Raw genomic sequence first — 14,311 nt, 5'->3', positions numbered from 1 at the left:
AGAGGGAGTCTCAAAATGTTGTCTAAGGTCCAAATATCTCTGTTTAGCAAGATACAGCGCGCCACCATGCAAGAAGAGCAAAGAACCACTCCCAGAGTGTGACAGAGACAGCCATATCTACGAGTTGGTGGTTGTCAACGGGAACTATAACAGTACGTAAATATAGACGGTCAAACAAATCTTGTCAGTAGAAAAAGGCGCGAAATTCAAATTTTCTATGAGACGATATCCCTTCGCGCTTACATTTTTCAAAGTTGCCGCATTTTTCTACTGATAACATCTGCTTGACCAAGTATATTTAGCGTATTAAATAGTACACGGGGTCGCCATGCAAGGAAACCATAAATAACCTAATGAACATGGTCGACCACTCAGTTAATGTAAACATTGGAAAGTTAAAGTTTAGTTACAACCTAATGCACTAATAATAAATAAATAATAGTGTTTTTATATTTTACTTTTATATTCATATTATAATTAACCTAACTTAAGAAGAAAAATAAATAAAGAGAAAAATAAATAAATAAATATTATAGGACATTCTTACACAGATTGACTAAGTCCCACAGTAAGCTCAAGAAGGCTTGTGTTGTGGGTACTCAGACAACGATATATATAATATACAAATACTTAAATACATAGAAAACACCCATGACCCATGACTCAGGAACAAATATCTGTATCATCATACAAATAAATGCCCTTACTGGGATTCGAACCCAGGACCATCGGCTTCGCAGGCAGGGTCACTACCCACTAGGCCAGACCGGTCGTCAAATAATATATCCTAAATTCGCAACGAGTCGCGATAAATTGAAACACGACCGAAGGGAGTTGCGAATTAGCTTTTCGCAAGTATATTGTAGGTGCAACGTTTTACAGTACATATGGTTCAGCGCGCGTGTCGAAAGTTGACGCTTTTCGGCCGGAGGGCAAAAAGTTATTTTAATGCCTGTTTTCAGAGGCCTGTGAGCTGGCAGCAGCAGTTGAAAGCGAAGCAAGCGTACGGAGCATCAGAGACCGACCTCCGTTACCCCTACCACATGGTATCTCTCCCTCTCCCTTTTTGTTACATCCGGTAAAGTTAGACCAACAAAAGTCTGCAGCGATTTTGATAGCCCACGCAGTGCAAGTGTTATTTATAAGTCGTATTTTCATAGAAGTTTGACGTTTAAAATTACACTTGCACTGCGTGGGCTATCAAAATCGCTGCAGACTTTTCTTGGTATGACTCTATGTCAGTGATATTTACAACTTTTTTTTCAGAAATGGAACCCGCCGAAACTATTCCACGTAAGTTATGGAAACAGCACCTATAGTAAGGAAGCGGGAAATTATTAAGGTGATTAAGGTGGTGGTACTAGTGCTCGACATGCTAATGCCCAATAGATGACACCCTGCTGTCACCTCTATTGACAATGACTTAAGGTTCAAGATGACATGTTCTGGGACCGCGTAGAGCACCATTACCACCACCTTTAATAGCTATGACGACGAGCAAAGCTAAATTTATTAATTCTGCTTATTTTATTAATTCTGTTGCCCTAGTCACAGAATAAATAATAGTTAGTACTAGGTACAGAAGACTCACTCTCTAACAAAACGCGTCTGTTACGATCAGCACAGATATGGCCGCTAGGTGGCGACAGCGCCACGCGCGGCTTATGGCTAGCCACCAAAATTGGTGTGTAACGGATGTACTTATAACTACCTGCTGCAAAGCGACGAAATCGCGGAGTGAGCCACGCCTGGCCCTGTGCATGAACTATAAGGGGCAGCATGGACCGTCAGATTTTTGGCGCGAGACCCTTGTTCAGTAAGGGCCACAGATTTACTCCGGCTTCTCATTCCCGTGTGCAGGTAAAAAGCAGTCGCGCATGGCGTCCATGGCTACGAATTTGAGGCTTTCTATCACGGGCTCCAGCAATCTGAGAAGTAAGAAGAAGCTGCCCCCACCGCCTGCACAGAGCTCTAAAAAAGGTACCCCCCACCAGAAAAAAATGTCCAAAAAAAAAGTCCAGGTAAAAGGTAAGGTAGGTAGGTAGTGTACCCCGGCTCATACCAATGAGTTTTTCGGAACTTATGTACGAAATATCATTTGATATTTAACCAGTCGCTTTTCGGTGAAGGAAAACATCGTGAGGAAACCGGACTAATCCCAATAAAGCCTAGTTTACCCTCTGGGTTGGAAGGTCAGATGGCAGTCGCTTTCGTAAAAACAGTGCCTACGTTAATTCTTGGGATTAGTTGTCAAGCGGACCCCAGGCTCCCATGAGTAGTGGCAAAATGCCGGGACAACGTGAGGAAGATGATGTGTGGCGTCTCCTCTAGCTGTCACTGCCAACGTCGTCTAACAGATGGCGTTAGGGAGCTAGAACGCACAAAACTACTAAGGCCTACTGTCCACGGAAGCGTAGCTGCATAGACGCGTATTCGTCATTATACGCTTGGTGTACGCTTGCTTGCAGCCTACATACAAAACCGCACAACTCTGTCCACGGAGCGTCAACGTCACGTCAGCGACGCTGCATGCAAGCTTCATGCCGCCGGGCGTACTGCGTGTTATACGCCGGGCTGCATCGCACGGACAGCACGTTGAGTATTTGTGAAAAAAAATGGCGTGAACGGCTGCAAAGATTGTGCAAATAGTGGAAATGGCATTTTACTCATTCTATCAAATGAATGAAATACGTTGTCATTTGCTGATAGTTCTCTTGCAGCTACGAACAATCTACATACAATGTATGTTTTTTTCTATATATGGATGTATCCAATATAAACGGCGCCGTCGCCGACTTCGAAGATAATAATAGGCCAAAATAACTTCTTCATCACTGGACGACATCATCACGAATGAAAGAAAATGCAGGCTACGATACGCTTACGCTACGCTTCGTGGACAACGTCAGTACGCCGGGCTGCATGAATGCTGCACGGCGATGCGTGCAGCGTCTATGCAGCTACGCCTCGTGGACAGTAGGCCTAAGAAGATACTACGTCTAGAACGCAATTAGTATGAGACCTACATCGCGCTTACGGAGTTATAAATATAACTTCCGACCAACTTTCAATGCACTTCGGTCCCCAGACGCTTTCAAAGGGGGGCTGATGTGGCGTCTCCTCTAGCTGTCACGGCCAACGTCGTGCCATAATAATCTAATAGATGGCGTTAGGGAGCTAGAACGCACAAACTACTAAGAAGATACTCCAATGTAGTAATGTAACTCCAATACAGATGTGTGTAACCTGGATAATTGAAATCTCAAAGGACTGGCTCTATATCCCACATGGTGATGGGGTCAGCTTTCCGTGTCTTTCGCTTCCACTTCGCCCTATCTTCGACGGCGTTTTCGGATACTTTGCACTCAATCATATTTTACCCTCCCAGGTTTGGTCCCATAGTAAAAGTTGCTCAGTATAATCCCAAAACCTCCCTGGCAACGGGAATGCAGTTATTTTTTACCCATCCTGTACCTATATTATTTAACTTGCACACACTACGATAATTACTAGATTATTTTCTTATAATCGTTTGGGTTAACATTTTGCTCGTGAGTTGTAGAATGCGTGAATCTGTTGTGAATTGTGACTGTTTGTTTATGTTGTTCTTTGTATTCCTTAGCACCGGCCCGTCCACCGAAGCAGATAGACGAGGCAAGCCTTCCTGGGTCCCTGAAGCGACCAGCGAAACCCGCGCCCGCTTCCGCACCCGCTTCCGCACCCGCTGCTTCTTCCGCCTTTAAGCCCAGCACCATACCTAAGAATACTGGTAATGCATATCGTAGTCTAGATCATAGTAAAATACACTATTTGGTGCCGTTTTGAAGTAAAAGTATGCCTGTCCATAGTCTATTAGGTGGGTGAATCAATTTTTCTTGTCACTAGTTGCCATGGTTACGGTCTCCTGGGTCACTCTTAAAATACTAGTTATTTTGTATTTAAATGAACCAAACTTGAATGTTTTGGTAGTTATAAGGTCTTTCCATAATGGGACATCTACCAAGCATGTTTGTAGAACATGGTACAGCAGTTCTTTTAAGAAACTATGCTACTATTGTCTCCTGGCTGATGGGACAGTATAACAAAAAGAAATAATTGATTGACCCAGGTAATTCCACAGACAAAACATCCTCTAGACTGAGCATAGTCGCGCTACCCCCGCTGCCACGCATAGGGTAATTTTACTCCATGTTCGAGTCGAAAGTGTCTTTGTGTGACGTCCGTGAACTCGTTCGTCGTTTGAACGGACCAATCACGGCATGGGACTTCGCTCACCTCGTCCCGCGCACCCCCGCATTTTTGGCAGCATCGGTTGCATGAAATAATTGCTCTAAACTACGTCTAGAGGATTCCTAGTCTATGGATAATTCTGTCATACTTATTTGAAAATCGGGCTAATCGAAAACTGACAATACAGGGTGTAAACGTTAAGTGTAGCCAGGCGATAATTCCGTAAATATAACAGATATCAGAAAACTTCAAATTGATATCGAAAGTGCGTTACCCAATGAGTAAAATTACATTAATAACTTTTTTTAATAAATGCAGAAATATCCCAAATATTAACTTCAAACCCTCCCATACATTTAGTACGATGACTCACCCCTTAAAGAACGTCGGTGTCGTAAGAGATAAAACTGCTTGGATTCATTATTGGCGATAATAAACTATAATAAAATAATAAAACTCACGTTTATGAAATAATAAATCTAACATTTAGGTAGTTTTTGCTTAATATTTTAAATAGGGGTCATCCATTAATTACGTCACACCAATTTCTAGGTTTTTTGACCCCTCCCCCCCCCCCCCCTTGTCACACTTGGTCACATTTGGCAAACCCCTCCCCCCCTAGTGTGACGTCACATTTTTTCTACGAAATCGCCAAATCAAATTAAGTAAGTACCTAAGTATTATTAATATTTTATCAAAATATTTTTGACGATATAAATATTAGTAATTTTATAACCCAAAACTGCTTAGGAAAGAAAATTAAACGATTAAAAACTATTTTCGTTTTAAAAACTTGTTATTTAAATGGACAGCGAACTAAATAATTTAAATAAATTTTCGGTTACTGATGAAGTTAAAGTGACGTCACAAAGTTTGTGTCTCCCCCCTCCCCCATGTCACAATATGTCACATTTTCTTGACCCCCTCCCACCCCCTAAACGTGTGACGTAATTAATGGATGACCCCATATAGGTATTATGAAAACGCTCTTAACCCTTCCAAGTTACCTATCCTTTGCCAACGCGCACAAAGCCGTACCTATTGCTGTCTCGCTTGACAACAATTGTATGAGGCGCCATCATAGTCTAATAAAACATGGTATTCTCTTCCCAGAGTGACACAAGCCTACTTCACAATAAGGGCCGTCACAATAGATCACAGCTTGGTCGAAGCGGCACTCAAAGGCCCACAACACCCCCCAAAATACGTCACAATAACATGGCCGCTGTATATAGCGCTATCGCATATTGTCATATAGCGCTGTCGCATGATGACGTAGGCTTGTGTCAGTCAGGTGACCTAGAAAAGACGGGAAGAGAGTACCAGGCGGAGTATATTATTATACCATGAGGCGCCATATTGGCGAATTCAGTTCCTGAATCGATGCAGACCTAAACACAGGATCTAATCGAAATTAATCAAAATGTGATGTCAAATTAGTAAAAGCTGTTGAACTCGAGTGAAAGTGACATACGTGTATATAGACGTTGAACGTTTGGGAAAGTTTAAGGGGCTACCCGAGGTTTTCATCGATTTTTGACAAGTTTTGAATCGTATCTCCTTTTTTTGCACTACAGATAGAAATATAAGACAAAATGTTATTGGTTCTTTAATCTTTTATCTCCGGTTTTCTCCACCGGATTTTGAAAAAAATGAATTCTTACTTTTTTATGAATTTTTTAAACATTGTCTAAAAAAACACTTTTTTCGTATCTAGTTTGCAGTGAAGGATCTTACATGTACGAAATCTACATATTTGGGTTCGTCTTTGAAGTCTCGAAAATCGTGTCCAAGGTTTTATTAAATTAATTAACACAAAAGTTATGGCCAGAAAACCAGATTTTTAGCCTAAAATTGTTTAACTTTGATGCCAAATATCTCGAAGAGAATGAACTTTAAAGTAAATATGGGATACTATATTGCTTAAAGCCGATAATGATAAGCTACAAAAAATATTAGAAAACTAAGGGATTCAGATCGAAGGTCATTGGCGTGGGGGAGCCCCTTAAGAAGTGCTGGCCCGCTGGAGAACCATACAACGAGATCACCAGGTATGTGCGCAGGCATTTCTCCTGATTCCTTAAATCTAGGCGTCAAATAAGTACTTTCTGATTTTTAATTTCCTAATATACTTTGCAACTAGGATGAGTTACCCACGTGATTATGCCTGGAGCAAAGAGAATTTGAAATAGAGAAATATTGTCAAAGTAAATTATGCTTGAAAAGAAGGCACCATACCTTTGGCCTATCTTCGAGTAGATGGTTATCGATACTTTTTGACATTTAACAAATTTAACAAATATCAGTGAAAAAATAAGGATCAAAGTCAAATGGCGTTCTAAAAGTGTTAATCATTTGTGTCGAAAGATGGCAGTAAATGTACTGACCACATAATTTACTTTGACAATATTCCTGTAGTCTAAATTCTCTTTGCCTAGAGATGAACTATTATTTTACACTACACTCTGGGTGAAGTAAAAGTTAATAACAATGAAAGAAGTGTAGACACAGAATAAATAATAGTAGTAGGTACAGAAGACTCACTCCCTAACAAAACGCGTCTGTTACGATCAGCACAGATATGGCCGCTAGGTGGCGACAGCGCCACGCGCGGCTTATGGCAAACCCCAAAATTGGGGCCGAACGGATGTACTTTTAGCTACCTGTAGCAAAGCGACGAAATCGCGGAGTGAGTCACACCTGGTGTAGATTAGATTCACAAGTTTATAATAATTTTAAAATAGCACACGTTCAAGTAAAATCTATACACATGATAACAAGAAATACATTTAAAAGTATCATGAGAAAAGTACTCATGACCTTGATAAGACCTATTCTCCATAAGAGTCAGAGGTACGAGACAACGTATCAAAGCTTTTGGAGAATGCTAAGACGGAGCAGAAATCCTCTACTGAACATTACACTGAAGAGTGAAGATCCCTCAAGAAATATATATAATACCTATATCATCATCATCATCTCAGCCATAAGACTTCCACTGCTGAACATAGGACTCCCCCTAGGACCTCCATACGTGCCGGTTGGAAGCGACCCGCATCCAGCGTCTTCCGGCGACCTTAACAAGGTCGTCTGTCCACCTTGTGGGTGGACGTCCTACGCTGCGCTTGCTAGTCCGTGGTCTCCACTCGAGCACTTTTCGACCCTATATATATATCTATATTTTTTTTATGTAACTCCTACTGTCTCCTCCATATATTGATATATTGTTTACGTCGAAATAAATTATTATAGCAACTCATGACCTTTGGTCTATACTCGTGTATATATATGGTGACACCGTTTGATATTTAACAATTTTAACACATAGAACATGGGGTCAAAGTCATACGGCGTTCCAGTTTTAATCCTATGTCGAAAGATGACAGTAAATTTACTGTGACTACAAAATTTACTATGACAATAAGCCTCTACACCTACTCAATTCTCTTTGCTAATAAAACATAACACTTTAAACTCTCGCGTTTTGTACACATATTTAATTACACAAGCGGGTCTACCGCGTTATAATTTCATTGTTGGTTTCATTGTTGTGCTGGTGCAACTCAGCTGAAACGTCGGAATTTAAGATAAAAACAATGAAATTATATCGCGGTAGACCCGTTTGTGTAATCTAATAAACCATGATAAACATTAATGAAACAAATAAATGCACGTACAGGTACTTCAATTTTTCATCAGATATTTTTGACTCCGTTTCAGGTTTACCGACACTTCTCTGAAACGATGGAATCCGTATATCCCTGCGTACGTAACGATTGCATGACTTGTGTGTTTAAATCCAAATCCGGCTTGTAATGTTGAGAGCAGGCAACTATCTTCTTAATAACCCCAAACTCGACATATATCTCCCCAGCCCCGGACACCGAGCCACCGGCGAGGAAGCTAGACGTGTGTACTCCTCCTAGATGATACGACACGTATATTTTACCATCAGGTCCCATCACAAAAATGGCAGGCGGACCCTGGTGTTCATCAGTCGTGTGAACCAAAGAATGATTTGACGAATGACGTAGCTTTCCGCCTCCAACGTAAACCTCAAATGCGGCTCTCTGTTGTTCATTGTAATATGTAACACGTTGACACGCACTTTGCTTGCACTCATGCTCGTTTTGAAACTGCTCTTGCAGATTATATGAGCCGTAAGCGATGGCAAAACTCCACACCGATGAGTCGCAAGTGACATAGCTCTCACATATATCCTCGTTCACCCATTTGCAAATTCCTATATCATCTCCGTATACATACAGTGACTCGTTGAATGATTGCATGTCCCATAAACTATCATTTTTAATGTTAGTAGCAAGGGTTAGACATATAGTTCCAGGGCCTTCTATATTCGAGCATTTTACCAATACTCCTGTATGTGTTATAACATACGTACTGTCTCCGATTCTTGCGAGACCTGAAATGCCCGCGTCCGCTTCGTATACTTCTCTGCAGTTGTTGTTGTTTTCTCTTAAAGAACAGCGCATCACTCTTCCAGAGCTCAATCCGGCGTACATATTGTCTTCGATTTGAATTAATGAGTCAACTGAGTACTCCATTTTATGTAGAAACTTGCAACTTGGTTGGTGTAGTTCACAGCGTAGAATGATCCCATTATTAAGACCAGCGTAGAGATGTCCCTTCGCATTAAGTAAAGACCGCACCTCCACATTGCCCGAATAGAAAGTCTCGCAAGAATCTTTGGCATTTAAATGGCATCTTAAAATCGCGCCTGATTCTAAGCCTGCATAAATATACTCTCCACTAATAAGTAAAGAGTAAATTATACTACCAGCTTGATAGAAAATCTCGCATTCATGATTTTCTCCACTGCATCTCTCTAGATTCCCGTCGATTTTGCCGACAAATGTAACTGGAGTGGCGTGTACTGTTGTTGGAATGGCGTTGTTGTGTTGGGATACGATGTTGTTGGGTGCGGCCGCGACTGATGCCAACACGCAAGCAAACAGGAGGACCATGCTTGAGCGGTTCGAAGGAAAATATTAAACTGAATGCAGATCTAGTGCCGGCGGTTTATATTGAGATTAAGACGCGGAGCAAACTGCAGAGATCAGAAGGTCAAAGAGATTTTCTAGATAAGTGTTATTTTTATTTTTTTAATTAGGCGACGACGCGTACGGGCTTCAGTTGTAGTTATCTGCTTAATTATTATTTGTGATTATTGTTTGTATAGAAGAATGTTTCTTATATCGACTAAATATGTATATTTTCACCACACCAGCTGGTAAACGCTCTCTTGATTGTTCAAACACTGATGAGAATTGCATTTTATCCACATGCGTGGCAAAGTAATCAAATGCAAATTGTGAGTTGTTTCCTTATGTTGGCTTGTAGAATTGACTTTTAAACAATGATTAATACGCGTTGGACGAAATGCTGTTGGACGAAATGCATGTTGGACGAAATGCGAATTGAAAAATAATTTGGACGAACTGCGTATTGGACGCGCAGCTCTGCAATGCTCAAGATTCCACTTTCGAACCACTAGCGTAGCGAGCATTTGCATTTGAAAAATTAAAACAGAAAATCATTAAAGAGAACTTGGAGAGTTCTCTTCTATCCTAATCCAGGCATGGGTTAAAACTACCACGAATATTCGGCAACTATTCGGTATTATCTGTTGCGTACCTAAAATATCCAAAAACTAAGTAGATATATTTAATACTTACTGAAAATGTATTCTTGGAAAGTAGTTATATACGAAGGCACGTTTTTGAGCATTTTTTGATTACAAAATATCTGATTTTTATCATGGGTCTGACTTGATTGACCTAATTGTGTTCAGCATAAAAATATATCTTAGCAAACTTTGTGCTTTGTTGGCGAACAGTTTTCATAATAATTGTGACTAGAGATGCAACGGATAGTTGTTTGGCCGGATACCAGACACCGGATATCCGGCCTAGACTCTGGCCAAATATCCGGTATCCGGCCGCCGGATATTCGGCCGGCGGAACTATACCTACATTTCGGTTTTTCAGGTGCGCATTCTGCAGGTTTGACCTGTTTCCTAGTAAACGTTCGCGCGGACTCATTTCTAGGTTCGAAATGAGTGTGCGTGCAAGTCAGTGGAATGATTAAATTGTTTTAAAATAAACAAGTACGATTATGACCGTGTCTGTTTCTTAAATCTAATTTGTTTACTCCGAAATCAAGTAATGTTACTATCCGGTATCCGGCCGGATAGAAGGGCACTATCCGGTATCCGGCCGGATTGTAAAATAATGGCCGGATAGGCCGGATACCGGATAGTAACCGGATATCCGGTGCATCTCTAATTGTGACTCAAAATGTACGCATGTCGTGCCGAATATTCGGTATTCGGCCGTGAGAGGGGCCGAATATTCGGTATTCGGCCAAATTCACTATTCGGGGCATCTCTAGTTAAAACCGCATAAAATAAAGATTTAAAAGTTGTTTCTTTCTCCAATACGTTCACTTGATGTTGTTCTCTTGAATTAATCTTGAATCGCTTGGCCTTTCTGCAGTCAACATCGCATTATTACGATACCAAGTATAAATTGTGTTCCAAACATTTATCTCTGTAACTTTTTTTGATCTTCAATTATTATAAACACTGAATTAAGTATAAACTAAACAAATTAAAACTAAAACTAATAAAATAAATAAATAAAACTTACCCACCTACCTTAGGTTCCCCCAGATCTGTCCCCTGCGGAAGGCTGCCCATAAGGCTGGCTACATTCCCACGCTGAATAGCTATGCCTATTCTTTGGCCTAGGAATGAGCCAGCCCTAGGGTCACCCGTAGCAGTCATTTTTGATCTTAAATAAAATAAATAAATAATAAATAAATATTATAGGGACATTCTTACACGAATTGGCTAAGTTCCACGGTAAGCTGATGTACAGTCCACTTAATAATCTCTCCTGATGTCTTGAGAGCTCCCATACATATTTCTCCGCGTATATTTATTTCCGCATAAATATTGGTTTAAAGGCACTACCAAAAGTTATTAATGTAATTTTACTCATTGGGTAACGCACTATATCAATTTGAAGTTTTCTGATATCTGTTATATTTACGGAATTATCGCCTGGCTACACTTAACGATTACACCCTGTATAAAATTTGCCAAACATATGCCTGAAACCTGAAAAGGACAGAGAATTTGATCGAAGAAACAAAAAATGACATTTACTTTTTATTACAGCTACTGAGTCTCCAATGTCAGAATTGAAAAACGTTTTCAAGAACAGGAACATCGGAATAGGTATTTTTGCTTTATTTGATCTTAAATTTTAACTAGTAGTTCGCCCCCAACTCAGAACTCGCGGTTTGCTCCCAAACTCGACCATCATCATCATCATCATCTCAGCCTATATACGTCCCACTACTGGGCACAGGCCTCCTCTCGAGCGCGAGAGGGCTTGGGCTATAGTCCCCACGCTAGCCCAATGCGGATGCGGACCATACTTTCTTGCAAATAAGATGACCAGATTAGAAAGACCCCTCACAAATAGCTTTTTAGCCTTCTAAGCTCTTCTAGCTCAATAACCCCTTGATCGACCCTGCTCATAATTTAATGACTATAATATAATGCCCCTAACTACACGTTTACCCAATTTCATTTAAATTAGAACAAATTTACTTAAGTTATTGTGCATCAAACTATCCTCCGATAGCTCTGCTTAAAAACATTGAAATGCCGGGACGTGCACTAGCCAGCCGCGTGTTCCAAGTTGAATGTAAGAACTTCGCTTCGCTCCGCTCGCTCGTTCGATTACTTTGCACTCTTTGCAGTGAGCTAATCATTTTTTTGACTTTTTTCAGATACAGCAACATCTTCCCCGAACGCCGCAATAGAAAAGAAAAATCCACCGAAGGTCCAAACAAAACCAGTTCAGCCAAAACAACCACTAATCGCCTCCAAACCCATTCAACCAAATCAAATGAAACTAATTCTACCAAAGATAGAAGCGAGTTTAAAAACTCCTAAACCTATAAACACTACTATATCACCACAGAAACCTTCTTTAGTGAAAAAACCGCAGCCAACAGTGTCGAACGCTTCACAAAATTCAAAATGGCCCCCTGTTTTAACAGAAACACAACAGGCGCCAAAGTTGGTCCCTGCGAAACAAGTCCAAAAGTCGATTCAGAAACGGCCGTTACCAAAACCTGATGCAAGGCCGTTACCGCCGGATCCAGTTCTAGAGGATGATGATGATGACGATATGCCAATATATCAACTAGCTGACGAAGGTATTTATTGTAGTTACTAAGTTCAAGTTAAAATATGGGGCATCATCTATGAAAAGTGACCTTATTGTCGATGGCGCTTACGCCCGCACAACGTCGCGCAGCATTGTATTTATATTGGAGCATCGTTAATAATGGCGTAAGCGCCATTGACAATAAGGTCCCTTTTCATAGATAATTTCAAATAATTATAATTTATTCATGTAAGCCTAATAGCAACAAGCACTTATGAATAGTAGGTATTACATACATGCGCCCTGTATGGCTACGGTATCCCCTGCCTGTCGTAAAAGGCGACTAAAAGGGGTTCTCGGGGTCGGAGACGGTCGCAGCTAGGGACTGCGACTGAAAAAAGAGGGGACCCACAAAGGGGCATAGCGCTAGGACGGCACTGGCGCGTTCATTGGAGATCCCAGAGCCGTCCGAAATGCGCCGAGGAGACATAACCTCCGCGCTGTTCCTGCGGTGCGGACGTATCCATAACGGATTTTCCTCCCAATTAAAAAAAAAACAAAAAAAGGCATTACATACATACCTATCACTACACCTTATAAAACAAAGTCCCCCGCCGCGTCTGTCTGTGTGTTTGTATGTTTGTTCGCGATAAGCTGAAAAACTACTAAACGGATGTTCATGCGGTTTTCACCAATCAATAGAGTGATCAATATCAAGAGAACTTGTTAACCCGTGAGATGCCGGGGCAGTTCGCTAGTATATTATCTCAGGCTAATTATCAGAGCAATTTATTGATGTTAATATTATTCCATAATATGGAATTATTATACAGATCAAATTGAATACTAAGAATATTACAAAAAAGCTTCAAACATAAAACAATGTATAAAAAATTTAGTAGCTAAATTGTGTTTAAAAGCTAAAAAATGTTTACTTTATTACTTTTAAATAATATGCAGAGAGAGTGATATTGGTATAATGACTATACCTACTTGAGTATGTTAATTTACTCTTTCGTAACTAGTTTCGAAATAAGGAGATAAAATATGAATATCGCAACTAGAAACTTGGAAACAGATTCATTTTGCCTCTCATATATTATCTGCGTTTTTAATAAATCGTAGAGTGAAATTGTTCTCTTTCAAGCTAAGTATTGTAGTACAGATATAAGTTTTTGTTTTATTATTACTAAATATATATATATATATACTCATTTCAGATGACACACCAGATGCGGAAGATGATGAAGAATGGACATACGAACCACTAGAACAATACAACATATACAATATGTAGACTACAATTATAGTCAAAATAATAATAGGATTCATTTGTACTTACTATAGTATTTCGGGTGTGGCCGTCAACTTATGATTTATATGTAATTATTGTGTCTTTGCCTAAGATTTATTTTAATAAGCTACACTGTGGCAAAGACTTTCTTAAGGGAGGGAGGGGGCTGTCGCTTGGACAGCCTTCTCAACTATTATTACTGGTAGAGAATGCCTTATGGCATAAAGTCTGCCATTTATACTTATAATATTGCAATATTATGTGCAATGAATTTTTAAAAAAATAGTGATCTGATCATTTTGTAGAAGTCATATTTTAGAATACATGGCCAATTCATTTTCTTTTTGGTGATGGAGAAAGTGATTTAATTAGGCTAATATCGAACCCGATAGGTTTGTTCAATAATTATTAAATAACTACTGTAAAAATTCTTAATCACAGTAACTCAGTGGACCTTGATTGTCTCCCGGTTTTACCACTGTGTTACATTTTTAACATCAATCAATATTAATGTATGAATTTTGGTTTGTAAAATGCCCCATTTACTTTTATAAAATGGATTCCAGATGTATGATCCTGGGCA

General features: G+C 40.0%; 1 protein-coding gene across 1 annotated transcript in view; it reads left to right on the top strand.

Moving 5' to 3' along the window:
- The window catches only part of LOC134677799 (uncharacterized), a 77,482-nt gene extending 63,260 nt beyond the window's left edge, over nt 1-14,222 (top strand). Inside the window, exons 8-15 of the mRNA XM_063536227.1 lie at nt 48-152; nt 963-1,046; nt 1,267-1,293; nt 1,861-1,980; nt 3,623-3,769; nt 11,432-11,491; nt 12,052-12,483; nt 13,655-14,222. Coding sequence (XP_063392297.1) covers nt 48-152; nt 963-1,046; nt 1,267-1,293; nt 1,861-1,980; nt 3,623-3,769; nt 11,432-11,491; nt 12,052-12,483; nt 13,655-13,731 — 1,052 coding nt within the window. The 3' untranslated portion in view covers nt 13,732-14,222. The remainder of the gene's footprint in view (nt 1-47; nt 153-962; nt 1,047-1,266; nt 1,294-1,860; nt 1,981-3,622; nt 3,770-11,431; nt 11,492-12,051; nt 12,484-13,654) is intronic.
- The last annotated feature ends 89 nt before the right edge of the window (nt 14,223-14,311 follow it).

Source organism: Cydia fagiglandana, chromosome 27 (genome assembly GCF_963556715.1).
Source record: "Cydia fagiglandana chromosome 27, ilCydFagi1.1, whole genome shotgun sequence".
NCBI lineage: Eukaryota > Metazoa > Arthropoda > Insecta > Lepidoptera > Tortricidae > Cydia > Cydia fagiglandana.
Note: the sequence above shows the minus strand (reverse complement) of the source record. Positions and strands in the feature narration are given on the sequence as shown.